Source organism: Pseudophryne corroboree, chromosome 4 (assembly GCF_028390025.1).
Source record: "Pseudophryne corroboree isolate aPseCor3 chromosome 4, aPseCor3.hap2, whole genome shotgun sequence".
NCBI lineage: Eukaryota > Metazoa > Chordata > Amphibia > Anura > Myobatrachidae > Pseudophryne > Pseudophryne corroboree.
Window position 1 is genome coordinate 933,438,943 of NC_086447.1, and position 27,605 is coordinate 933,466,547.

General features: G+C 50.1%; 1 protein-coding gene across 1 annotated transcript in view; it reads right to left on the minus strand.

Moving 5' to 3' along the window:
* Positions 1-27,605, minus strand: part of USH2A (usherin) — a 1,656,840-nt gene that overhangs the window by 14,496 nt on the left and 1,614,739 nt on the right. The window contains exons 71-72 of the mRNA XM_063919430.1: positions 18,497-18,580; positions 6,065-6,309 (exon numbers count right to left, since the gene is read on the minus strand). Of these exons, the coding sequence (XP_063775500.1) occupies positions 6,065-6,309; positions 18,497-18,580 (329 nt within the window). The remainder of the gene's footprint in view (positions 1-6,064; positions 6,310-18,496; positions 18,581-27,605) is intronic.

Here is a 27,605-nt window from a genome sequence, read left to right on the forward strand (position 1 = left end):
TAATAGAGTATTATATAATATTATAATATAATATAGAGAATGATATTATTCAGCAGGAGCTGCAGTGTGATAATAGAGTATTATATAATATTATAATATAATATAGAGAATGATATTATTCAGCAGGAGCTGCAGTGTGATAATAGAGTATTATATAATATTATAATATAATATAGAGAATGATATTATTCAGCAGAAGCTGCAGTGTGATAATAGAGTATTATATAATATTATAATATAATATAGAGAATGATATTATTCAGCAGGAGCTGCAGTGTGATAATAGAGTATTATATAATATTATAATATAATATAGAGAATGATATTATTCAGCAGGAGCTGCAGTGTGATAATAGAGTATTATATAATATTATAATATAATATAGAGAATGATATTATTCAGCAGGACCTGGCACAGCACAATGAGACTTCCATGCAGGTTACTAAATCGCATGTTAGACCATGTTAGTTGCACGGATTGTTTAGCCCAGAGGTTCCCAAACGGTCCAGGTTTTATGTCTATCCATGGTAGGCCACTGGTGACCTAATTAGTAAGAAGGTCAAATTTGATTTAACTATCTGTGCTGAGTCGTGGATATACTTAAAACCTGGACTGTTCGGGTGCTGTGATGACTGGGTTTGGGAACTAACCTCTGGTTTAGCGTATAGCTTCTCGGAAAAGTAACTGGAATTTATCACTAAATGGACTGAGCAGCTATCATTTTATATTGCTGTTCTGAGCGACATAGAAGGGAGGGCATGCTGGTTCTTGTAGTGCCATTTGGAGGATCTAGGGGTGACCCTATAACTACCAGAATAGAATTGTGATAATTTTTTCTAAGCAATAAAGTGACAAAGGGACGGGTCGCTTAATACATCAGGACACCCTCTTCAGAATAAGCCAACGGCCGCAGAGTCTGTTGATGTCCAGAAAAATGAGGGGTTTACTTTGAGCGCAATGTTCTGCTATTTGCTGTTAGCACTATTTTAGATCAAAGCCAATTGGAATATCTTGTAATAAGGAACAGATCATTTTCCATCGGGGGTGGAAATCTTGTGGCAGTGACTCTACTTTGTGATCCAAAACTTTGGGGAATCTACAATGACTGGTCACTAGGAAAATCTATGCAGCATTTCCCTATTAACTGCCCTGTAATTGCCCCTGGCATACTCTGGCAGCACCGTGGTCCCGTTATGCCTCTCATTAGGAGTACAGCAATGAGAGAGACAGAAATCACCCAGGTCATGCGACACTCCATGCAAGTAAACCACCACGGCACGCGCCCAATCAGCCGCTGTACCTCCAAGTGCATTATGTAACTTTTTAGCATGATTCGATTTGATGTACCGGATACATCGGCCACCAGATCACTCTGAGCGGTAAAAGAATAAGAGAAAGTTACTTACATGACCTTTACCTCGCTATAGCGCGGAGTAATAAATACAGGAGCTACAGCAGCCACTCTCTAACCAGACATAGACAAATATAACACGGTACTAACAGCGCTATACAGGTAACGGGAGAAATGTAGACCCAACACGCTATGTAAATGTAGTATTGGATAGATATGGGGATCAGCACTTCATAATATTGCATTTATTATATCCAAAGAATAGATGGTCTGCATAGAAATGTACTAATAGCTTTATAGAACAGCAGGGACTATGCCAAGGATTGCTGATGATGAGTAGGTCCACTTATGGTCCCAACTAAACATATCTGACACGTTTCATTGTAGTCCACTTACAACTTCATCAGAGGTGTGTAAATCACTACTGTGCCACCATCTTTATATGACCGCGTCTGTCAGTCACAAAGAATGTTAAAAGAAGCAACAGCTCAGGACTCTTGCTCTGTGGGGTCCATTTCTGGCTAACTAGTGACAGAGGCCGAGTACTGGAGGAAGAGCAGCTCTGAGGATCATGATGGAAACATCAGAGGAGGGTTTGGAGACCTGCAAACATTAGTGTGTTAGGTCCCGCCTCCACAAATCCGTTCCACTAATGCCATATTATTTTCAATTGGGTTCTGGCATCTATCACGTATCATACAATCATGATTATTATGTGAAGGAAAAGCCTCAACTTTCCTAACAGGCTCATCCTTGCTGTAATAGGTCCACACTCCAACTTGGAAATCCTCTTCTCGTCCACCAGTTACCAGAATTGCTCTGGATGAGTCTGTTATGTCCATATTTGTCCTACAACCTCCTTTCTCTCTAGAGGAAATGTGTAGTTCCATAATTCCTGGACACCGTCCATCTCAATCATTCATCTATGTAGCATGTCCGTTACAGGATTCTTTTTCTGATACGGCCTCGTCCTTTTCCCCTGAGAGTGTTTGATCAATAACAGAGCAATCATCAGATCTCCTGACCACAATTCCACGTCCAGTGCTTCACGTTGTTCTCCGCTTTCCAAATCATGACTTGGTCATATTGGTATGTAAGCTATTTACTGGACACACTCGCCGACATATTGTTCCTACAGTTAACGAATGATATATCAGCTGGACCATCGGCTAGTGTGTACAGCTGATATCTATAAACCACGTCGTTCGAGGATATATCTGTCAGCAGATGGGGACCGACCAAGCAATATATCAGCTGCAGAATCCATTGAATATGGCGTCACAAGTGGTCTGGCATCATTAAATTGGGTCTGCTGGCCAGACATATTGGCCGCACGGTTGGTAAGTGTGCATGCACAAGATCAGCTGTACCCTAACCCTACCTACAGGGTTCAACTCGACGACCAAGTGTGGACCCAACATAAGACTCATTCTTCACGGTCTCTGCATTTGTTGATGGGTTTCTGATGCAGAAAAGATCTTTGTATGATTTAGGCCGATTTTTCAGGCAATATTCTTTCCTTCCCAACAACATGACCCCTATCTTAGAACCATATGAATGATGCTCAGGCTTCGTCAACTTTAAACACTTTGTTTTCTTCTAGATCTAAGCTGTTCTAACCTACAGACATATCCTTCTTCTCACACCGTTTTGTTGGTCTTGGACATTTATGATGTTCAGCTTTGTACGAGCAGTTGGTGCTGGCTGCTTCCTGAGGTTTATAAACAATATTTATGGGATCTATTATTTGGAATTCGGGACCTGCGCGTGCGCAGTGGGGGCCAATGGAGAAACTACGTTTGAATCGTGATTTGTGATCCAACCTTTATTAGGCCCTATATCTGTAGTAGAGAATTCTGCATTGACGACAATAAAACATTAGTCAATGGCCTCATACAAACTCTATGTAAATAAATATTCAGAGCAAAACTGACCCAATCACCCCGCACTATATAGTAAGCATCTCCAAACGTCTTAAGATAAAGGGGGAGATTTATCAAAGCTTGCAGAGACTTAAAGTGGAGAGAGAGATAAAGTACTGACCAATTTTATTACCAATCGTTCTTATTCTAGCACAGCTTGTAACATGACCCATAGAAGCCGACTGGTTAGTACTTTATGTCTCTCTGGGATTTGATAAATCTCCTCCAATACTATTGTGCAGGGTTGCACTGAACAGAAGATTTTCAATGCAAATTGTAAAGGAAGAGTTCTGAGTTTTCATTAGATTAAATGTTTGCATATCCAGATTGCTGGAACATGGAACATTTATGGATCTCTATTTCGGTAACAATGGGGCGCTGTCTTCACTTCATTAGTAAGCATCCCATTAATTCTCACATGGGGAAATTCAGAAAACATGACCTGTTGGGGGTTATGTGGGACAGGTTTTAGTAGCAAATGCTGTATACTCTAGACTGGATTTTCTTGGTTTTCTTACCTTTTCGGGAATGTTCTCAACACAATAAGTTGGATTAGAGACTGGAGTAACGGGGGCTTGCAGGACAGGCTGTAGCGGTGCAGACAGAGACTGATTCTAGGTGTAAAGACAGATAAAGAGACGGGAAGGGAAGAGACTACAGAGTAAGAGAGGAACCAGAGCAGAAACTCCTAATGTACTGTACAGTTGTAGGGAAAAAGCCTACGTTCTAACCCTAAGGGGGTAATTCAGAGCTGATCGCTAGGGTGCATTTTTTGCATCCCTGCAATCAGGTAGTCGCTGCCTATAGGGGGAGGGGGTAATCGCTGTGCAGGGGTGCGATCGCATGTGCAGTAGAGCTTCACGAACACCTGTTTATGCAGTCTCTGCACAGCCCAGGACTTACTCAGCCGCTGCGATGACCGGGCCGGAGCTGACGTCACGAGTTCTCCCACAAAACACTGGGTCTCTCCTGCGTTTTTCCGGATATTCCCTAGAAACGGTCAGTTACCACCCACAAACGCCCTCTTCCTGTCAATCTACTTGTGATTGCCGGTGCGATCGGATTTTTCGCACCATCCCGTCGCTGCCCGGCGCTCCCCATCACTGCGGATCATCGCGCCTGCGCATTGCGGTGCATACGCAGTTCAGACCTGATCGCCCGTTTTGCGAAAACTCAGCTTAGCGCTCAGGTCTGAATTAGCCCCTAAGTCTCCCCGAAACCCTGGAACTATTCCATAATATACATTCAGTATATTAATTCCGAGGGTCGGGCATTTTATCAGAACCCAGTTGTCTGCCGCTGTCCAGTGACGCTCTACGTGTTCCCACACAGGTGGGCATCTACGTACACCCGAGCGGAGAAGACTGTCAGACTGTGGCAGACAGCACGGGGTGCAGCGATGGACCCCTTATCAGTTTTGGGCCAGACTTAGACGTTTAGGAAATGATAAGGTTGTGTGAGGGTTAGGCTGAGGTTTTGTACTAGTAATAATATCATCCCGTCACTATGCGACCCTCACATGCAGATGCATTCACGTTAGGTCTGATCCTGCGAGCCACTAACCTTGGACACATCTCTCCTCAGCAAACGCACAAACGAGCTCATGTGTTTGCAAAGTTCTGCACGTCGGGTCCAAATTCCCCCTCGTTACCGATCATGTGTCACAGCCATATATCACAGCTATAAGAAACGATTCCTGTCTCCATGGAGACTGCGGCTCTGACGCGTCCTCGTAGTAATACGATAGACTACGTCATCACCTTCCTGCCGGATGAGGCCTGGCCTGCCGTCCGCACAGGTGCAAGTGCCGGGGGCCGAGGAGGGTTCCTCTGATATCATACCGGAGGGTGAAGGCTACAGCCGGCAGTGCCATCCACAGCTAAGCTTATCGCAGCTGGGCATAGTACCCACTACTGCATTTCCCATGGGAAGCTGAGAAAACACGCAGATGATATATTCTGGGGGGTCACCTTGTTATATAGCCCCGATACTATAAACTCCGCCCGGTTTTGGATGATTGACAGATTTAGCTTTATGAATAAGCCCCTTACTGTGCACTGCATTTGGGGGGATGATACATTCAGTCTGTCAATTCTCTTAGCACTAGTGACGTTACTGAGGCATGAGGTAGTTTGTGCCTCTTTCCTATTTGATGTATTAGGTTACTACTGAATCAATAGGCTGCATTTTCATGAACAGAGCAGAAAAAGAATTAGCACTTGGCGCTGCCTGTGGGGAGGGCACAATAGATGTATATACATGACCTGTATAAAACTAAATACACTTTACTAAGACAAACAATCAATAATAAATAACTCCCGGGAGCGAGACATCATATGAATACATTCTCATGAGTATCCAACAAAATGGCCGCCTCCAGTCAGGAGAGCGGGAGTGGGCGTGTGCAGTCTCCATCCAGGGCCCCTCCACTCTAGCCCAGGGGGTGCGAGTGGGTAGACTCTGGTGCTGTTGCAGAGTTCTACTGCATATGCGCAGGTCTCTGTGAAAATGGTGGGGCAGCCATTTTGCCGGTGATTTTTCTACTGTGCATGTGCAAATCGCCAGGAAGGTAGTCGTAGCGCCATTTTGTGCAGCAGTCTACGCAGGGTTCCAGAGAGGTAAGCATAGAAGAACATGGGTGTGCGCGGTGGGCCCATCGCACACTCTGCACCCATTATAGATGTGACTGAAATACGACTCCGCCTCACTCATACTCGCGTACGCTCACTACCGGGGCATGCGCGGTGTGAAATCACAGAGGACACCAGCGCCCCAGACACTCGTACATACCGTGTAGGTGTCATTCTGCAGGTAAGTCCCCGCCGGAGACATCCTTTTCTGGGCGGGGACTAATTGCGGCCGCTCCCTTGGGTAGGGCTGTTTTGTCAGCTTCCTCTGCAATATGAGTGACAGGAAAATGGCCAGCAGCAATAACCCTATCAGGGCCATGAGGAGTATAAACCACAGCTCCGTGTAGATGGCGTTTCCTCTCGCCTCCGTGCCGTTTCTCGTGTTCGGGAAAGTTTGCGCAGGAGCTACAAAGAGAGAGAGAGAGTCAGGAGCGTCTGCCATCACATGATTACACCACATATAATTACTCAGCGGACATCACAGACTTAGCCTTTAATTAACGTACAATGGGGGTAATTCCAAGTTGATCGCAGCAGGATTTTTGATAGCAATTGGGCAAAACCATGTGCACTGCAGGGGAGGCAGATATAACATGTGCAGAGAGAGTTAGATTTGGGTGGGTTATTTTGTTTCTGTGCAGGGTAAATACTGGCTGCTTTATTTTTACACTGCAAATTAGATTGCAGATTGAACACACCCCACCCAAATCTAACTCTCTCTGCACATGTTATATCTGCCTCCCCTGCAGTGCACATGGTTTTGCCCAATTGCTATCAAAAATCCTGCTGCGATCAACTTGGAATTACCCCCAATGTCCATTGCACCTATCCAATTTATAGAATCAATGCAGAGCTAATTAAATATGTATTGGCTAATCAAATACTCTTAAGCATACATTAATGAGCTCCAAAATTAAGGCTGTATTGTTCCGTCTGCAAGAAAAATCCCATTTAAATATTGAAAGAACGGGAACATGTATTACTTTCATTTGTGATATGATCCTACAACACAATCTGATCATAGTGGGAACAGCACTCTGTACGGTTTTATTTGCATTTTACCATTTCTCTGAATAAAGTGTATCTGAATGGCCAAACTGTGTCCCACTGAAAGTAATGGCCCACGCCAGATCACCGAAACCTCAGGACACACCCTCTAAGTCAGAAAGTTTTACTTATGTTCAAAATACTATCTAGTCCTGCAAACACAAACCTGGTCAGGCGCTAAGTGTACCCGCTTACATTCCGGAGGGGAGACTGCAATCCCCCCTCCCACCGTGCAGTCACCACCATTTTGATACACAAGTGCTTACCAGATCTTCCGGATTAGGGAACACGTACACGACCCCTGGACAGTGTTATGTTTTTTGCTTCTTTGCTTGTTTTCCAATTAAATAAATAATTTCACATTGTTAGAAATAGAAAAACACGGATTTCACGTGTTTTTCCCGATGATAACAAAGAGCGGCGTGAAACAGGACGCGTCCGCAGATATTTATAGATGGTCATTCAGAGTAAAAATAAAATAATATTAATGACAGAACTTAGCTAGATACGCTCCTTGTCCTGCCCATAGCAATGCATGTCCCCTCAGGGCTGAGTGCAATGGGAATACATACTCGGTCTTGCTGTATCTGGCTACCAGCAACATGTAGACCTACAGGAGTCAGTGCAGCAGCGTATATGAGGACACAGGAGGGAATAGCACAGAGCCTGTGTCTCCTGTGTACATCACACTGTACCCCTGCCATAGGTGCCCGGCATCACAGGCACCCCTCATACAGACTGCCATGGCACAGCGTACCCCTCACCACGCATTGCCCCTGTCCTCTCCTGCCCCACAGACCCCTCTCTCCCTTACCAGCTACTAAGTGTTCTGCCTGAGCAGGCTTCCATTACTGTCCCGTCTCCCGCGCTGCCTCCTCTCCTATTATTGGTCTGTTATTAATCCGCACATATTTATTTTCCCTGCGCACGGCTGGCTGCACACTCTCATCTCCATATATCGGCTTACTAATAGGCCATTATACCCCTGGCTGATATATGGAAGCGCCCTCCCGCCACCCTGGCTGCATTCTGCTGCACTAATTGTGCTGTGAGTTGTGCTTAGTGTACGGTGTGACTTGTGTGTGTGTGCGATGTATAGGGGCGCAGGCTGGCACACTGAGCGGTTACCTGTGGGTCGCAGCACACCTTTGTTCCTGCTGCGTTCCCGGGAGTTTATATTTCACAACTATTATACGGTGAACAACCTGTAGCCAATCAGATCATCAGAATGTTCACAGCAGCAGCATTTACAATGCAGCCCTATCCTTAATATAATTTACAAATAAATGACATTAAGAGGCAAAGTGTAGAAAGGATAGATGCGCCAAGTTCGCAGAAGGCACCGTCGCAGGAAGTCGCAAAATCGCCCATCATTTATCATTTTTGCAAAAGAGTGAATGATTTTACAGTCATAAATCCCGTCCAAAATCCAACGATAAATAGGTGGCGCCTTCTCCACGTCCCCTGTCAGCAAATCTGAAAATATAGGTGTGGTAACCCTGCAGCAACAGGACCATGTGCCGTGTCAGCACCGGCTGCCTCTTTCTCACCGTATCATACCATGGGGGTGGTATACAAGTCCGCCATTCACTATGCCATCATTCTGAATGGCGACACGAGAATGTTGACAGGATCTAGATATTGATATTTTACATGTTAATACTGCAATAATGTCGACATGTTGTTGACATGCAAAAAAACAATGGAATAAGCCCCCCCCCCCCCCCCCCCGTTCCTATGGCGGCATGCGCTGTGCTGCGTTTCAGAAATGACTTGGTAGTAACACAAAGGCTGACAATGCTAAAATAGATTTCATTTGTTTTTGCTTTCCACAATGACTGCAGCGGCCATTGCTGAGGTCTCGCCATTATCCTGCGCACTGGAGAAGCCTCTCACATCGGAGCTGCTCTGTGCGGGGTTCCACAATGACTGCAGCGGCCATTGCTGAGGTCTCGCCATTATCCTGCGCACTGGAGAAGCCTCTCACATCGGAGCTGCTCTGTGCAGGATTCCACAATGACTGCAGCGGCCATTGCTGAGGTCTCGCCATTATCCTGCGCACTGAAGAAGCCTCTCACATCGGAGCTGCTCTGTGCGGGGTTCCACAATGACTGCAGCGGCCATTGCTGAGGTCTCGCCATTATCCTGCGCACTGAAGCAGCCTCTCACATCGGAGCTGCTCTGTGCGGGGTTCCACAATGACTGCAGTGGCCATTGCTGAGGTCTCGCCATTATCCTGCGCACTGAAGAAGCCTCTCACATCGGAGCTGCTCTGTGCGGGGTTCCACAATGACTGCAGCGGCCATTGCTGAGGTCTCGCTATTATCCTGCGCACTGAAAAAGCCTCTCACATCGGAGCTGCTCTGTGCGAGATTCCACAATGACTGCAGCGGTCATTGCTGAGGTCTCGCCATTATCCTGCGCTCTGGAGAAGCCTCTCACATCGGAGCTGCTCTGTGCGGGGTTCCACAATGACTGCAGTGGCCATTGCTGAGGTCTCGCCATTATCCTGCGCACTGAAGAAGCCTCTCACATCGGAGCTGCTCTGTGCGGGGTTCCACAATGACTGCAGCGGCCATTGCTGAGGTCTCGCTATTATCCTGCGCACTGAAAAAGCCTCTCACATCGGAGCTGCTCTGTGCGAGATTCCACAATGACTGCAGCGGTCATTGCTGAGGTCTCGCCATTATCCTGCGCTCTGGAGAAGCCTCTCACATCGGAGCTGCTCTGTGCGAGATTCCACAATGACTGCAGCGGCCATTGCTGAGGTCTCGCCATTATCCTGTGCACTGGAGAAGCGTTTCACATCGGAGCTGCTCTGTGCGGGGTTCCACAATGACTGCAGCGGCCATTGCTGAGGTCTCGCCATTATCTTGTGTACTGGAGAAGCCTCTCACATCGGAGCTGCTCTGTGCGGGGTTCCACAATGACTGCAGAGGCCATTGCTGAGGTCTCGCCATTATCCTGCGCACTGGAGAAGGCTCTCACATCGGAGCTGCTCTGTGCGGGGTTCCACAATGACTGCAGCGGCCATTGCTGAGGTCTCGCCATTATCCTGTGCACTGGAGAAGCCTCTCACATCGGAGCTGCTCTGTGCGGGGTTCCACAATGACTGCAGCGGCCATTGCTGAGGTCTCGCCCTTATCCTGTGCTCCGGAGAAGCCTCTCACATCGGAGCTGCTCTGTGCGGGGTTCCACAGTGACTGCAGCGGCCATTGCTGAGGTCTCGCCATTATCCTGCGCACTGGAGAAGCCTCTCACATCGGAGCTGCTCTGTGCGGGGTCCCACAATGACTGCAGCGGCCATTGCTGAGGTCTCGCCATTATCCTGCGCACTGGAGAAGCCTCTCACATCGGAGCTGCTCTGTGCGGGGTTCCACAATGACTGCAGCGGCCATTGCTGAGGTCTCGCCCTTATCCTGTGCTCTGGAGAAGCCTCTCACATCGGAGCTGCTCTGTGCGGGGTTCCACAATGACTGCAGCGGCCATTGCTAAGGTCTCGCCCTTATCCTGTGCTCTGGAGAAGCCTCTCACATCGGAGCTGCTCTGTGCGGGGTTCCACAATGACTGCAGTGGCCATTGCTGAGGTCTCGCCATTATCCTGTGCACTGGAGAAGCCTCTCACATTGATGCTGCTCTGTGCGGGGTTCCGCAATGACTGCACCGGCCATTGCTGAGGTCTCGCCCTTATCCTGTGCTCCGGAGAAGCCTCTCACATCGGAGCTGCTCTGTGCGGGGTTCCGCAATGACTGCAGCGGCCATTGCTGAGGTCTCGCCATTATCCTGCGCACTGGAGAAGCCTCTCACATCGGAGCTGCTCTGTGCGGGATTGCACAATGACTGCAGCGGCCATTGCTGAGGTCTCGCCATTATCCTGTGCACTGAAGAAGCCTCTCACATCGGAGCTGCTCTGTGCGGGGTTCCACAATGACTGCAGCGGCCATTGCTGAGGTCTCGCCATTATCCTGCGCTCTGGAGAAGCCTCTCACATCGGAGCTGCTCTGTGCGGGATTGCACAATGACTGCAGCGGCCATTGCTGAGGTCTCGCCATTATCCTGTGCACTGAAGAAGCCTCTCACATCGGAGCTGCTCTGTGCGGGGTTCCACAATGACTGCAGCGGCCATTGCTGAGGTCTCGCCATTATCCTGCGCTCTGGAGAAGCCTCTCACATCGGAGCTGCTCTGTGCGGGATTGCACAATGACTGCAGCGGCCATTGCTGAGGTCTCGCCATTATCCTGCGCACTGGAGAAGCCTCTCACATCGGAGCTGCTCTGTGCGGGATTGCACAATGACTGCAGCGGCCATTGCTGAGGTCTCGCCATTATCCTGCGCACTGGAGAAGCCTCTCACATCGGAGCTGCTCTGTGCGGGGTTCCACAATGACTGCAGCGGCCATTGCTGAGGTCTCGCCATAATCCTGCACTCTGGAGAAGCCTCTCACATCAGAGCTGCTCTGTGCGGGGTTCCACAATGACTGCAGCGGCCATTGCTGAGGTCTCGCCATTATCCTGTGCACTGGAGAAGCGTTTCACATCGGAGCTGCTCTGTGCGAGATTCCACAATGACTGCAGCGGCCATTGCTGAGGTCTCGCCATTATCCTGTGCACTGGAGAAGCCTCTCACATCAGAGCTGCTCTGTGCGGGGTTCCACAATGACTGCAGCGGCCATTGCTGAGGTCTCGCCATTATCCTGTGCACTGGAGAAGCCTCTCACATCGGAGCTGCTCTGTGCGGGGTTCCACAATGACTGCAGCGGCCATTGCTGAGGTCTCGCCATTATCCTGTGCACTGGAGAAGCCTCTCACATCGGAGCTGCTCTGTGCGGGGTTCCGCAATGACTGCAGCGGCCATTGCTGAGGTCTCGCCATTATCCTGCGCACTGGAGAAGCCTCTCACATCGGAGCTGCTCTGTGCGGGGTTCCACAATGACTGCAGTGGCCATTGCTGAGGTCTCGCCATTATCCTGCGCACTGAAGAAGCCTCTCACATCGGAGCTGCTCTGTGCGGGGTTCCACAATGACTGCAGCGGCCATTGCTGAGGTCTCGCCATTATCCTGTGCACTGGAGAAGCCTCTCACATCGGAGCTGCTCTGTGCGGGGTTCCGCAATGACTGCAGCGGCCATTGCTGAGGTCTCGTCCTTATCCTGTGCTCTGGAGAAGCCTCTCACATCGGAGCTGCTCTGTGCGGGGTTCCACAATGACTGCAGCGGCCATTGCTGAGGTCTCGCTATTATCCTGCGCTCCGGAGAAGCCTCTCACATCGGAGCTGCTCTGTGCAGGATTCCACAATGACTGCAGCGGCCATTGCTGAGGTCTCGCCATTATCCTGCGCACTGGAGAAGCCTCTCATATCGGAGCTGCTGCAAGAGACTGATTCATGAGACATGAAATGAGTTCAGCTCAATCTTTACACTGAGTACAGAGGAAAATGTCAGCGGCCCACAAATAGAATATGTCAGGCGCTGACTTACACGCGCTCCCCGCCATCCTCCGGGTGACTAATCCTAACCTTTGTTTGGCATCTTCATTTACTAGAATAAACACCGTCTCCTACTGCAGAGCACCGCGCGCACTGACACAACCACATAAACCAAGCAATGAAGTCATAAAAAGACAAAACAACCAAGACGGAGAGCAGATAAAAGCTGCTGCACTATCCGCCGGTGTAGGAGGATGAGCTGGACGGGACCACGCCGACACAAGATTCCCTGTATATTCTAATATAAATTATATATATATATACTGTATGAGCCGTGAGGTGGCACTCAGACGTCTAAATAAAAATCACGAAGACTCCCCTTTTAGTGAATCAACGTTTCAGAGTCCTTCACTTCAGCTCTTTCGTCGTTATCACCTGACATGCACAACGCAGTTTGTTGTATATATGATTACATGTCCCTGCTGCCTTAATTATATTGGCAAAACAGAAACCACGGGGGTCATTCCGAGTTGATCGTAGATGTGCTAAATTTAGCACAGCTACGATCATTCACACAGACATGCGGGGGGACGCCCAGTACAGGGCTAGTCCACCGCGCATGTCAGTGCCGCCCCCCCTACCCCCCCCCCCCCACAGAAGTGCTAAGGCATCGCACAGTGGCGATGCCTTTGCGCTTCAAGAGTAGCTCCCGGCCAGCGCAGCTTTAGCGTGCTGGCCGAGAGCTACTCGTCGCTCCCCGGTCCGCAGCGGCTGCATGTGACGGCCCGCAGCGGTTGCGTGTGACCCCCAATGGTCCGGCCGTGCCTGCGTTGGCCGGACCGCTCCCCCTAAACGGTGGCTTAACGCCGCCGTTCAGCCCCCTCCCACCCAGAGACCGCCTCTGTCTCAGAGGTGATCACTAGGCACCAACGGCTGCCATGCGCCAGCACACTGCGGCGCCGGTGCATGCGCAGTCCCGACCCGATCGCTGCTCTGCGACAAACTGCAGCGAGCAATCGGGTCGGAATGACTCCCTATGTTCAAAGAGAGAATTGCTAATCACAAAGGTGCCGTAAAAAAAAAATGCTTTACTTAAAAAACAAAGCGACCAACCAGTCGCCAAACATTTTTTACCAGCGGGCCACAACATAGCCATGCTTAAATATCGGACGCTCGATCATGTGCCCCCCGTGAAGAGAGGAGGGGCTCGAGGAAAGGATCTGGTACACTTGGAATACAAATGGATTTTCAGGTTACAGACCTTAACCCCGTTTGGTCTGAATGAATAATTGGGTTTGAACTGCTTTACATAAGGTTTAGATAGAACGTTACCCTCCTGAATAACACTACAATAGCTATAGTATAACTAAAGTTTCTCTTACGTCCTAGTGGATACTGGGGAATAGTGTATTACCATGGGGTATAGATCGGGTCCACTGGAGCCTGGCACTTTAAGAAATCAATAGTGTGTGCTGGCTCCTCCCCTCTATGCCCCTCCTAGCAGACTCAGGGGTAGATTTACTATCCTTCTTTAAGGGGTAATGCGCTATTTACACACGTTATGTGCCACAGATAGCGCATCCCCTGATGTATTATCCTGTCGAAGCGCTATTGGAAGCAGGGGCGGTATGCGCCCTCTGGCTTATCGGCGCCTCTATCTGTTAGGCAGAGCACCGATAAGCTTGCTTACTTATAAACGTTCGGTGTGCCCAAACGTTGGTCTCCCCTACCCTGTTCCTTTTCGCCTCACAGATCCGGCACTGCGGGTCGCCAAGCAGTTCCCCTTTTTTTTTGTGTCTTTCAATAAACTTTATTGTTAAACATACAAGGGCTCCTGCGTCCAGCAAAGCAAACCGCGCATGTGCCAGCATTACCCCCCGCAAGGTACGCTGGGAGTGAATGTACGGCGCAGGCGTGGAAGTGACAACTGCGGCCGAGGGAGACGGACGCTATGGGAGGACGCGTATCACCAGCAGGGTGAGATAACGCACTCCCATAGCGAAGACAGCAGGCTTAGTAAATGCATCGGAAAAGAGGACCCACTTCACCACGATAATGTGATAAAGCGGGTCCCTGCATATAAGGAACGAAAACGGCATTTTAATAAATCTACCCCTCAGTTTAGAAAAATGTGCACAAGGAGCCGAGTGCATTCTGTTGCTCTCCAGAGAGTTTTCTTCAGAAATGTATTTTAGTTTATTATTTTCAGGCACACTGGTTGGCAACCGGTCTCCTGCGTCGTGGGACTTAGGGGGGGCGAACCAACTTCCTTAGAGTTAATGGTTCGTATCCCCGCTGACAGGACACCAAGCTCCTGAGGTGATGTTCTCACACTCCCAGAGAGTGAGCCCACGCCGGCAGCATGCCGCCACCCCTTAACAGATGCCGAAGAGAGACCACGACGCGGTGCGGTGAGTGTTACACCAGGGTCCCGGTTAGCGTTTGTGATGGTGGCATGAGGGACAGTGTCCACCTGGCTCCGGGCCGCGGTGCACACTGACTACCCAGACTGGCAACAAGTAACCGGGGGTTCTGTGCTCTCGTCTTTACACTAATTATAGACAGCCAGTATAAAAAAAGAGGGGACCGCGCGCTATTATGGGGGCGGGGCTTCCCGGAGAGCGGGACCAGAAGGCAAACTGCGCCATTTCCTGCTGATGCTGCTTCACAGGCTGCATGCAGACTCTGCTCCTCCAGGACCCACTGAATCACCATTGGAAACTGGTACCAGGGGGTTATAGTGAAGAGGGAGCGCTGTGAGGCAAATTACATTAAGAGGTCATCCAGCGGGGCGCTGGTCAGTCTGGGCCGGTGAAGTGTGCTGGTTCCCATATCTCTCTCTGTGTCACTCCTTTCAGGGTGGTCCGGGTTAGTGTGCTGTGTTTTTCATACTAATCTGCATGTCTGCAAAGAAGCCTGTGTGTACTTTATGCAAGGCTAGGTTTACACCTTCCTCACAGGGGTCACTGATGTGTACCCAATGCTCAATACCTTCACAGGGTAGTGATGTGCAGGCACCAGAGTGGATGGAATGATTTAAAACTATGATTTCCAGTATTAATTCGGAGCTAGCTACGGTTAAGCAAGAAAGACAGACCCTGAAACAAACTATGAACACATTTATGGTAACTGCTGCCGACCACAGACAGGCTCTTCAGCCCCCCCTGTTGGTCTCACAAACGCACTCTCCCTCAATTATTACAATCTGACTCTGAACTACCAGAGCTTGATGAGGGAGAGCCTGAGGTGGACGAGGATGATTTTGAAGCAGTTTTAGCAAAGTTTTAGTTGAAGCAGAGTTTAGGGCTACTGTATTTCAGTATTGGAGCTGCTGTAGTTAGTAAATGCCTCGTACAGATGGAATGAGAGACGCCTCCTGTATCAGGCATGGTAAAGCAAAAGGCCGCTCTCCCTACTATTCCCTATTTATCAAGCTCTGGAGAGTTTGGCTTTGCTGAGTTTGGCCCTGATAGTGAATGAACCTGAGGATGACGTTAGCCATTCTGTGCTATGGGGAGACAGCGATCACTTCTATCCCTCAGCTGGGACACGGCACCCCAACAACCATACATGCAACTGGGGCATAATTATTACATAGCAGAGCCGTAACGAGTGATGTGATAATATTCCCCATAGAACTATATAAATCATAAGCACGTTAAATCAAATATAATGACAAAACTAAGCACTAGCCCAGGAGATACAGGGTCACATTGGACGACTCAGTGCCGACCGGGGCCAGTGACATGTAAATGCAGAGGATACTGAGGTGTCCGCACTTGTCGTCAGGCTATGGTTTAGGCTGCGGGGAGAGGGTCAGGTTTAGACTGCGGGGGAGGGTTAGGCTGTGGGGGAGGGTTAGGGTTAAGCTGCGGGGGAGGGTTAGGCTGTTGGGGAGGGTTATGGTTAGGCTGCGGGGAGAGGGTTAGGGTTAGGCTGCGGGGGAGGGTTAATCTGTGGGGGAGTGTTAGGGTTAGACTGCGGGGGGAGGGTTAGGGTTAGACTGCGGGGGAGGGTTAGGCTGTGGGGGAGGGTTAGGGTTAGGCTGCGAGGGAGGGTTAATCTGTGGGGGAGTGTTAGGGTTAGACTGTGGGGGAAGGGTTAGGCTGCGGGGGAGGGTTAGGGTTAGACTGCGGGGGGAGGGTTAGGGTTAGACTGTGGGGGAGGGTTAGGCTGCGGGGGAGGGTTAGGGTTAGGCTGCGGGGGAGGGTTAATCTGTGGGGGAGTGTTAGTGTTAGACTGTGGGGGAAGGGTTAGGGTTAGGCTGCGGGGGAGGGTTAAGCTGCGGGGGAGGGTTAGGGTTAGACTGCGGGGAGAAGGTTAGGTTTAGATTGCGAGGGAGGGTTAGACTGCGGGGGAGGGTTAGGCTGTGGGGGAGGGTTAGGGCTAAGCTGCGGGGAGAGGGTCAGGTTTAGACTGCGGGGGAGGGTTAGGCTGTGGGGGAGGGTTAGGGTTAAGCTGCGGGGAGAGGGTTAGGTTTAGACTGCGGGGGAGGGTTAGGCTGTGGGGGAGGGTTAGGGTTAGGCTGCGGGGAGAGGGTTAGGGTTAGGCTGCGGGGGAGGGTTAATCTGTGGGGGAGTGTTAGGGTTAGACTGTGGGGGAAGGGTTAGGGTTAGGCTGCGGGGGAGGGTTAAGCTGCGGGGGAGGGTTAGGGTTAGACTGCGGGGGGAGGGTTAGGGTTAGACTGCGGGGGAGGGTTAGGCTGTGGGGGAGGGTTAGGGTTAGGCTGCGGGGGAGGGTTAATCTGTGGGGGAGTGTTAGGGTTAGACTGTGGGGGAAGGGTTAGGGTTAGGCTGCGGGGGAGGGTTAAGCTGCGGGGGAGGGTTAGGGTTAGACTGCGGGGGGAGGGTTAGGGTTAGACTGCGGGGGAGGGTTAGGCTGTGGGGGAGGGTTAGGGTTAGGCTGCGGGGGAGGGTTAATCTGTGGGGGAGTGTTAGGGTTAGACTGTGGGGGAAGGGTTAGGCTGCAGGGGAGGGTTAGGGTTAGACTGCGGGGGGAGGGTTAGGGTTAGACTGTGGGGGAGGGTTAGGGTTAGGCTGCGGGGGAGGGTTAGGGTTAGACTGCGGGGGAGGGTTAGGCTGTGGGGGAGGGTTAGGGTTAGGCTGCGGGGGAGGGTTAATCTGTGGGGGAGTGTTAGGGTTAGACTGTGGGGGAAGGGTTAGGCTGCGGGGGAGGGTTAGGGTTAGACTGCGGGGGGAGGGTTAGGGTTAGACTGTGGGGGAGGGTTAGGGTTAGGCTGCGGGGGAGGGTTAGGGTTAGGCTGCAGGGGGAGAGTTAGAGTTAGGCTGCGGGGGAGGGTTAAACTGCGGGGGAGGGTTAGGGTTAGGCTGCGGGGGAGGGTTAGGGTTAGACTGCGGGGGAAGGGTTAGGGTTAGACTGCAGGGGAGGGTTAGGGTTAGGCTGCGGAGGGAGGGTTACCTTTAGGCTGCAGGGGAGGGTTAGGCTGAGGGGGAGGGTTAGGCTGTGGGGTGAGGGTTAGGCTGTGGGGGGAGGGTTAGGCTGTGGGGGGAGGGTTAGGTTTAGGCTGCGGTGGAGGGTTAGGCTGCGGGGGGAGGGTTAGGCTGTGGGGAGGGTTAAGGTTAGGCTGCAGGGGAGGGAGGGTTACCTTTAGGCTGTAAGGGAGGGTTAGGCTAAGGGGGAGGGTTAGGCTGTGGGGGTAGGATTAGGTTTAGGCTGCGGTGGAGGGTTTGGCTGCGGGGGGAGGGTTAGGGTTAGGCTGTGGGGGAGGGTTAAAGTTAGGCTGCAGGGGAGGGAGGGTTACCTTTAGGCTGCAGGGAGGAGGGGGTTAGGTTTAGGCACCACCAGGGAGGGTTAGGCTGCTCTGGGGGGGAAGGGCTTGGGGGGGCTTTGGAGTGTTAGGGTCAGGCTGCTGGAAAGGTGGGTCAGGGAGGTTAGGGATCAGGGATAGAATACGAACCTACTAGGTGTCGAGATCCTGAGCGTCTGGATGCTTCTGTCGTTAGTCTTAAGACCGGCGTCCCAAGCACCGAGATCACAATACCTTCCCCTCTGCTACTATAGCATCACATGGTATTTATAATAGCATGATGGAATTTAGTATGACGTGAGGTAGCAGCAGAGACAATGTAACACAATACTAATACATTATAATCCGCTCTTACCTAGTCCGGTAGCTGAGTTGAATCTCACTATTGGCGTGCTCACACTTCCCATGTCAGTTGTGCATGTCACCTGAAAGTAAAAAGCTGCAGAGCAAACACGTGTTAGTTGTTTGTCCAATGAGATCTCTGCATTTATAAAGCTGGTGCTAGAGTGCTGTAAAGCTGGTGCTAGAGTGCTGTAAAGCTGGTGCTATAGTGCTGTAAAGCTGGTGCTAGAGTGCTGTAAAGCTGGTGCTAGAGTGCTGTAAAGCTGGTGCTAGACTGCTGTAAAGCTGGTGCTAGAGTGCTGTAAAGCTGGTGCTATAGTGCTGTAAAGCTGGTGCTATAGTGCTGTAAAGCTGGTGCTAGAGTGCGGTAAAGCTGGTGCTAGAGTGCGGTAAAGCTGGTGCTATAGTACTGTAAAGCTGGTGCTAGAGTGCTGTAAAGCTGGTGCTAGAGTGCGGTAAAGCTGGTGCTAGAGTGCTGTAAAGCTGGTGCTATAGTGCTGTAAAGCTGGTGCTAGAGTGCGGTAAAGCTGGTGCTAGAGTGCGGTAAAGCTGGTTCTAAAGTGCTGTAAAGCTGGTGCTAGAGTGCTGTAAAGCTGGTTGTAGAGTGCTGTAAAGCTGGTGCTATAGTGCTGTAAAGCTGGTGCTAGAGTGCGGTAAAGCTGGTGCTAGAGTGCGGTAAAGCTGGTTCTAGAGTGCGGTAAAGCTGGTGCTAGTGCTATCTCTGCATTTATTGTAGCTGGTGCAAGGACTGCCATCAGAAATGTTGGGCTCGAGACTGCCAGAATGGGCAGGGCCTCCCCCCTTTCGCTCTACCTGCTGGAAATCAGGTGGAGCCCCAAGCACGACCGCGGCATGCCGACACCACAGCAATGGCACAGGGAGGGAGTCCAGAGCAGGCACTCCTGATTGGCTGCCAGTCCACAAGCTCCAATTGGCTCACTGCAAGCGCCAAATTCAAAATGCCGCCGACACAGTCCCTCTATGGCTGCCTGTGGTATGCAACAATCTACACCACTGCCATCCGTGCCCCCTCCTAGCCTGGGTCCAGGGCTCCAGTCCCGGCAGTCCTCCTCTGATGCCAACCCAGGCTGGTGCTATGGTTGGGCTACATTGCATTCAGGATTGCTGTGCAGAGCATAGACCTTATGTTGGGCTACACTGTACTGAGGATTGCTGTGCAGAGCATAGACCTTATGTTGGGCTACACTGTACTGAGGATTGCTGTGCAGAGCATACGGCTACACTGTATTGAGTATTTTACACTCTGGGTATGTTGTGGATCACTGGGTGGGCTGAGGGTATGCTGTGGGGACCCTGTGGGTGTGCTTTGGGTATGCTGTGGGTACACTGTGAGTATGCTGTGTGTACGCTGTGGGTATGCTGTAGGTATACTGTGGATACACTATGGGTATGCTGTGTGTACGCTGTGGGTATACTGTGAGTACACAGTGGATACACTATAGGTATGCTGTGAGTACACTGTGAGTGCACTTTGGATACACTATGGGTATGCTGTGTGTACGCTGTGGGTATACTGTGGTTACACTATGGGTATGCTGTGAGTACACTGTGAGTGCACTATGGATACACTATGGGTACGCTGTGGGTATACTGTGGTTACACTATGGGTATGCTGTGAGTACACTGTGAGTGCACTATGGATACACTATGGGTATGCTGTGTGTACGCTGTGGGTATACTGTGGTTACACTATGGGTATGCTGTGAGTACACTGTGAGTGCACTATGGATACACTATGGATACACTATGGGTATGCTGTGGGTATACTGTGGTTACACTATGGGTATGCTGTGAGTACACTGAGTGCACTATGGATACACTATGGGTATGCTGTGTGTACGCTGTGGGTATACTGTGGTTACACTATGGGTATGCTGTGTTTACGCTGTGGGTGCACTATGGATTCACTATGGGTATGCTGTGGGTATACTGTGGTTACACTATGGGTATGCTGTGAGTACACTGAGTGCACTATGGATACACTATGGGTATGCTGTGTGTACGCTGTGGGTATACTGTGGTTACACTATGGGTATGCTGTGTGTACGCTGTGGGTATACTGTGGTTACACTATGGGTATGCTGCGAGTGCACTATGGATACACTATGGGTATGCTGTGTGTACACTGTGGGTATACTGTGGTTACACTATGGCATACCTCCCAACTGTCCCGATTTTCGTGGGACAGTCCCGTTTTTTGGGGGCTGTCCCGCTGTCCCACCCGCTGGCCGCAGTGTCCCGCGGTGGGGGGGCAGTTGGGAGACTCTGTGTCTCGCTGCCCTGCTTAGCAGAGCAGCGGTGAATAGACGCTGTGCGCATGCGCACAGCGTCTATTCACTTGAGTCAAAGGGAGAGGGGGCATGCCAGCGGCTCACAGAGCGCTGGGCATGCCCCCTCAGTGACGAAAACGGGGGCGCCTCTCGCGACCCCCCCTTTCTTAGGCCACGCCCCTTTTTCGGGAGCGCCGAAGCCGCGCGTGTGTCCCTCTTTAGAAAACCAAGAAGTTGGGAGGTAGGCTATGGGTATGCTGTGAGTACACTGTGAGTGCACTATGGATACACTATGGGTATGCTGTGTGTATACTGTGGTTACACTATGGGTATGCTGTGAGTACACTGTGGGTGCACTATGGATACACTATGGGTATGCTGTGTGTACGCTGTGTGTATACTGTGGTTACACTATGGGTATGCTGTGAGTACACTGTGGGTGCACTATGGATACACTATGGGTATGCTGTGTGTACGCTGTGTGTATACTGTGGTTACACTATGGGTATGCTGTGTGTACGCTGTGTGTATACTGTGGTTACACTATGGGTATGCTGTGAGTACACTGTGGGTGCACTATGGGTATGCTGTGGGTATACTGTGGTTACACTATGGGTATGCTGTGAGTACACTGTGAGTGCACTATGGATACACTATGGGTATGCTGTGAGTACACTGTGGGTGCACTATGGATACACTATGGGTATGCTGTGGGTATACTGTGGTTACACTATGGGTATGCTGTGAGTACACTGTGAGTGCACTATGGATACACTATGGGTATGCTGTGAGTACACTGTGGGTGCACTATGGATACACTATGGGTATGCTGTGTGTACGCTGTGGGTATACTGTGGTTACACTATGGGTATGCTGTGAGTACACTATGGGTATGCTGTGTGTACGCTGTGGGTATACTGTGGTTACACTATGGGTATGCTGTGAGTACACTATGGATACACTATGGGTATGCTGTGTGTACGCTGTGGGTATACTGTGGTTTCACTATGGGTATGCTGTGGGTATACTGTGGATACACTATGGGTATGCTGTGAGTACACTGTGAGTACACTATGGATACACTATGGATATGCTGTTTGCACGCTGTGGGTATACTGTGGTTACACTATGGGTATGCTGTGAGTACACTATGGATATACTATGGGTATGCTGTGTGTACGCTGTGGGTATACTGTGGTTGCACTATGGGTAATCTGTGGGTACTTTGTGGGTATGCTGTGGATACGCCGTGGTTACACTATGGGTATGCTGTGTGTACGCTTTGAGTACACTGTGGCTGTGCTATGGGTACACTGTGAGTACAAAGTGGATACACTATGGGTATACTGTGGCTAATCTGTGGGTATACTGTGGATACGCCATGGTTACACTGTGATTACACAGTGGATACACTATGGGTTTGCTGTGGGTAATCTGTGGGTATGCCGTGGTTACACTGTGAGTACACAGTGGATACACTATGGGTTTGCTGTGGTTACAGTGTGAGTACACAGTGGATACACTATGGGTTTGCTGTGGTTACAGTGTGAGTACACAGTGGATACACTATGGGTTTGCTGTGGTTACAGTGTGAGTACACAGTGGAAACACTATGGGGTATATTTACTAAGCTCCCGATTTTGACCGAGATGCCGTTTTTTCATCAAAGTGTCATCTCGGTAATTTACTAAACACTAATCACGGCAGTGATGAGGGCATTCGTAATTTTTTGCAAGTTCAGGTAAAAAATTACGAATGAATACACCATCGGTCAAAACGCGGCTGTTTAAGTATGAATCTCGGTCATTTACTAAGAAGTGCAAAGCAAAAAAAGAACAAACACTGCCGTGAAAAATTACAACTCGTAAAAAAGTGCTAAAAAAAAACAGACCTGCTTTTTTTATTCGTGATTGGATAGGCATGCACGGATCCATGAGATCCGTGCATGTATATCAGTGGGAAGGGGTGGGAAAGTGCTTATTTTTTCAAAAAAAATTGCGTGGGGTCCCCCCTCCTAAGCATAACCAGCCTCGGGCTCTTTGAGCCGATCCTGGTTGCAGAAATATGGGAAAAAAAATGACAGGGGTTCCCCCATATTTAAGCAACCAGCATCGGGCTCTGCGCCTGGTCCTGGTCCCAAAAATACGGGGGACAAAAAGAGTAGGGGTCCCCCGTATTTTTAAAACCAGCACCGGGCTCCACTAGCTGGACAGATAATGCCACAGCCGGGGGTCACTTTTATATAGTGCCCTGCGGCCGTGGCATCAAAAATCCAACTAGTCACCCCTGGCCGGGGTACCCTGGGGGAGTGGGGACCCCTTCAATCAAGGGGTCCCCCCCCCCCCAGCCACCCAAGGGCCAGGGGTGAAGCCCGAGGCTGTCCCCCCCCATCCAATGGGCTGCGGATGGGGAGGCTGATAGCCTTTGTTGTAAAAGAAAAGATATTGTTTTTAGTAGCAGTACTACAAGGCCCAGCAAGCCTCCCCCGCATGCTGGTACTTGGAGAACCACAAGTACCAGCATGCGACGGAAAAACGGGCCCGCTGGTACCTGTAGTACTACTACTAAAAAAATACCCAAAAAAAGACAAGACACACACACCGTGAAAGTATAATTTTATTACATACATACACACATACATACATACTTACCTTAAGTTCCCACGCAGGTCGGTCCTCTTCTCCAGTAGAATCCAAGGGGTACCTGTTGAAGAAATTATACTCACGAGATCCAGGGGTCCAGGCTCCTCGGGAAATCCAGGGGTAATCCACGTACTTGCATAAAATAAGAAAACGGAAAGCCGAGCCACGAACTGAAAGGGGCCCCATGTTTTCACATGGGACTCCTTTCCACGAATGCCAGAAACCCACTCTGACTGATGTCTAAGTGGGTTTCTTCAGCCAATCAGGGAGTGCCACGTTGTAGCACTCTCCTGATCGGCTGTGTGCTCCTGTACTGAGTGACAGGCGGCACACGGCAGTGTTACAATGTAGCGCCTATGCGCTCCATTGTAACCAATGCTGGGAACTTTCTGCTCAGCGGTGACGTCACTTTAGGTCAACCGCAGGGCAGAAAGTTCCCATCATTGGTTACAATGTAGCGCATAGGCGCTACATTGTAACACTGCCGTGTGCTGCCTGTCAGTGAGGACAGGACCACACAGCTGATCAGGAGAGTGCTACAACGTGGCACTCCCTGATTGGCTGAAGAAACCCACTTAGACAGAAGTCAGAGTGGCTTTCTGGCATTCGTGGAAAGGTGACCCATGTGCAAACATGGGTCCCCTTTCAGTTCGTGGTCGGGACACCGTTTTGTTTTTTTTGTCAAGTACGTGGATTACCCCTGGATTTCCCGAGGAGCCTGGACCCCTGGATCTCGTGAGTATAATTTCTTCAACAGGTACCCCTTGGATTCTACTGGAGAAGAGGACCGACCTGCGTGGGAACTTAAGGTAAGTATGTATGTATGTATGTGTGTATGTATGTAATAAAATTATACTTTCACGGTGTGTGTGTCTTGTCTTTTTTTGGGTATTTTTTTAGTAGTAGTACTACAGGTACCAGCGGGCCCGTTTTTCCGTCGCATGCTGGTACTTGTGGTTCTCCAAGTACCAGCATGCGGGGGAGGCTTGCTGGGCCTTGTAGTACTGCTACTAAAAACAATATCTTTTCTTTTACAACAAAGGCTATCAGCCTCCCCATCCGCAGCCCATTGGATGGGGGGGGACAGCCTCGGGCTTCACCCCTGGCCCTTGGGTGGCTGGGGGGGGGGGACCCCTTGATTGAAGGGGTCCCCACTCCCCCAGGGTACCCCGGCCAGGGGTGACTAGTTGGATTTTTGATGCCACGGCCGCAGGGCACTATATAAAAGTGACCCCCGGCTGTGGCATTATCTGTCCAGCTAGTGGAGCCCGGTGCTGGTTTTAAAAATACGGGGGACCCCTACTCTTTTTGTCCCCCGTATTTTTGGGACCAGGACCAGGCGCAGAGCCCGATGCTGGTTGCTTAAATATGGGGGAACCCCTGTCATTTTTTTCCCCATATTTCTGCAACCAGGATCGGCTCAAAGAGCCCGAGGCTGGTTATGCTTAGGAGGGGGGACCCCACGCATTTTTTTTGGGGATTTTTCATTGTTTAATTAAAACAAAAAAAAATAAGAACCCCCAGCACGGATCACACAGATCCGGCCGAGATTGATTGTAAAAAAAAAACGGCAGTGTTTTGCTAATCACTGCCGTAAAAATAGGTAAAAAAAAACGAATGACATCGACATCGGAAGAAAAGAAAAACCCGAATACGACAGCTTAGTAAATCCATCGTAATCAATTCAAAAAGTTGCAGTTTTACACTGTCGATGTCATTCGTGATTGAACTTTGACCTTTTTTCGGAAATTACGAATCTTAGTAAATTTACCCCTATGAGTTTGCTGTGTGTACACTATGGGGTTTATTTACTAAGATTCGTAATTTCCGTAAAAAGGTCAAAGTTCAATCACGAATGACATCGACAGTGTAAAACTGCAACTTTTTGAATTGATTACGATGGATTTACTAAGCTGTCGTATTCGGGTTTTTCTTTGCTTCCGATGTCGATGTCATTCGTGTTTTTTTACCTAATTTTACGGCAGTGATTAGCAAAACACTGCCGTTTTTTTTTACAATCAATCTCGGCTGGATCTGTGTGATCCGTGCTGGGGTTCGTATTTTTTTTAAAAAAAATTAAACAATGTAAAATTCCAAAAAAAAATGCGTGGGGTCCCCCCTCCTAAGCATAACCAGCCTCGGGCTCTTTGAGCCGATCCTGGTTGCAGAAATATGGGGAAAAAAATGACAGGGGTTCCCCCATATTTAAGCAACCAGCATCGGGCTCTGCGCCTGGTCCTGGTCCCAAAAATACGGGGGACAAAAAGAGTAGGGGTCCCCCGTATTTTTAAAACCAGCACCGGGCTCCACTAGCTGGACAGATAATGCAACAGCCGGGGGTCACTTTTATACAGCGCCCTGCGGCCGTGGCATCAAAAATCCAACTAGTCACCCCTGGCCGGGGTACCCTGGGGGAGTGGGGACCCCTTCAATCAAGGGGTCCCCCCCCCCCAGCCACCCAAGGGCCAGGGGTGAAGCCCGAGGCTGTCCCCCCCCATCCAATGGGCTGCGGATGGGGAGGCTGATAGCCTTTGTTGTAAAAGAAAAGATATTGTTTTTAGTAGCAGTACTACAAGGCCCAGCAAGCCTCCCCCGCATGCTGGTACTTGGAGAACCACAAGTACCAGCATGCGGCGGAAAAACGGGCCCGCTGGTACCTGTAGTACTACCACTAAAAAAATACCCAAAAAAAGACAAGGCACACACACCGTGAAAGTATAATTTTATTACTTACATACACACATACATACATACTTACCTATGGCCCCACGCAGGTCGGTCCTCTTGTCCAGTAGAATCCAAGGGTACCTGTTGAATAAATTATACTCACGAGATCCAGGGGTCCAGGCTCCTCGGCAAATCCAGGGTTAATCCACGTACTTGCCAAAAATAAAAAAACGGTGTTCCGACCACGAACTGAAAGGGGACCCATGTTTGCACATGGGTCACCTTTCCCCGAATGCAAGAAACCCACTTTGCCTTCTGGCTAAGTGGGTTTCTTCAGCCAATCAGGGAGCGCCACGTTGTAGCACTCTCCTGATCAGCTGTGTGCTCCTGTCTTCACTGACAGGCAGCACACGGCAGTGTTACAATGTAGCGCCTATGCGCTACATTGTAACCAATGATGGGAACTTTCTGCTCAGCGGTGACGTCACTTTAGGTCAACCGCAGGGCAGAAAGTTCCCATCATTGGTTACAATGTAGCGCATAGGCGCTACATTGTAACACTGCCGTGTGCTGCCTGTCAGTGAAGACAGGAGCACACAGCTGATCAGGAGAGTGCTACAACGTGGCGCTCCCTGATTGGCTGAAGAAACCCACTTAGCCAGAAGGCAAAGTGGGTTTCTTGCATTCGGGGAAAGGTGACCCATGTGCAAACATGGGTCCCCTTTCAGTTCGTGGTCGGAACACCGTTTTTTTATTTTTGGCAAGTACGTGGATTAACCCTGGATTTGCCGAGGAGCCTGGACCCCTGGATCTCGTGAGTATAATTTATTCAACAGGTACCCTTGGATTCTACTGGACAAGAGGACCGACCTGCGTGGGGCCATAGGTAAGTATGTATGTATGTATGTGTGTATGTAAGTAATAAAATTATACTTTCACGGTGTGTGTGTCTTGTCTTTTTTTGGGTATTTTTTTAGTGGTAGTACTACAGGTACCAGCGGGCCCGTTTTTCCGCCGCATGCTGGTACTTGTGGTTCTCCAAGTACCAGCATGCGGGGGAGGCTTGCTGGGACTTGTAGTACTGCTACTAAAAACAATATCTTTTATTTTACAACAAAGGCTATCAGCCCTCCCATCCGCAGCCCATTGGATGGGGGGGGACAGCCTCGGGCTTCACCCCTGGCCCTTGGGTGGCTGGGGGGGGGGACCCCTTGATTGAAGGGGTCCCCACTCCCCCAGGGTACCCCGGCCAGGGGTGACTAGTTGGATTTTTGATGCCACGGCCGCAGGGCGCTGTATAAAAGTGACCCCCGGCTGTGGCATTATCTGTCCAGCTAGTGGAGCCCGGTGCTGGTTTTAAAAATACGGGGGACCCCTACTCTTTTTGTCCCCCGTATTTTTGGGACCAGGACCAGGCGCAGAGCCCGATGCTGGTTGCTTAAATATGGGGGAACCCCTGTCATTTTTTCCCCCATATTTCTGCAACCAGGATCGGCTCAAAGAGCCCGAGGCTGGTTATGCT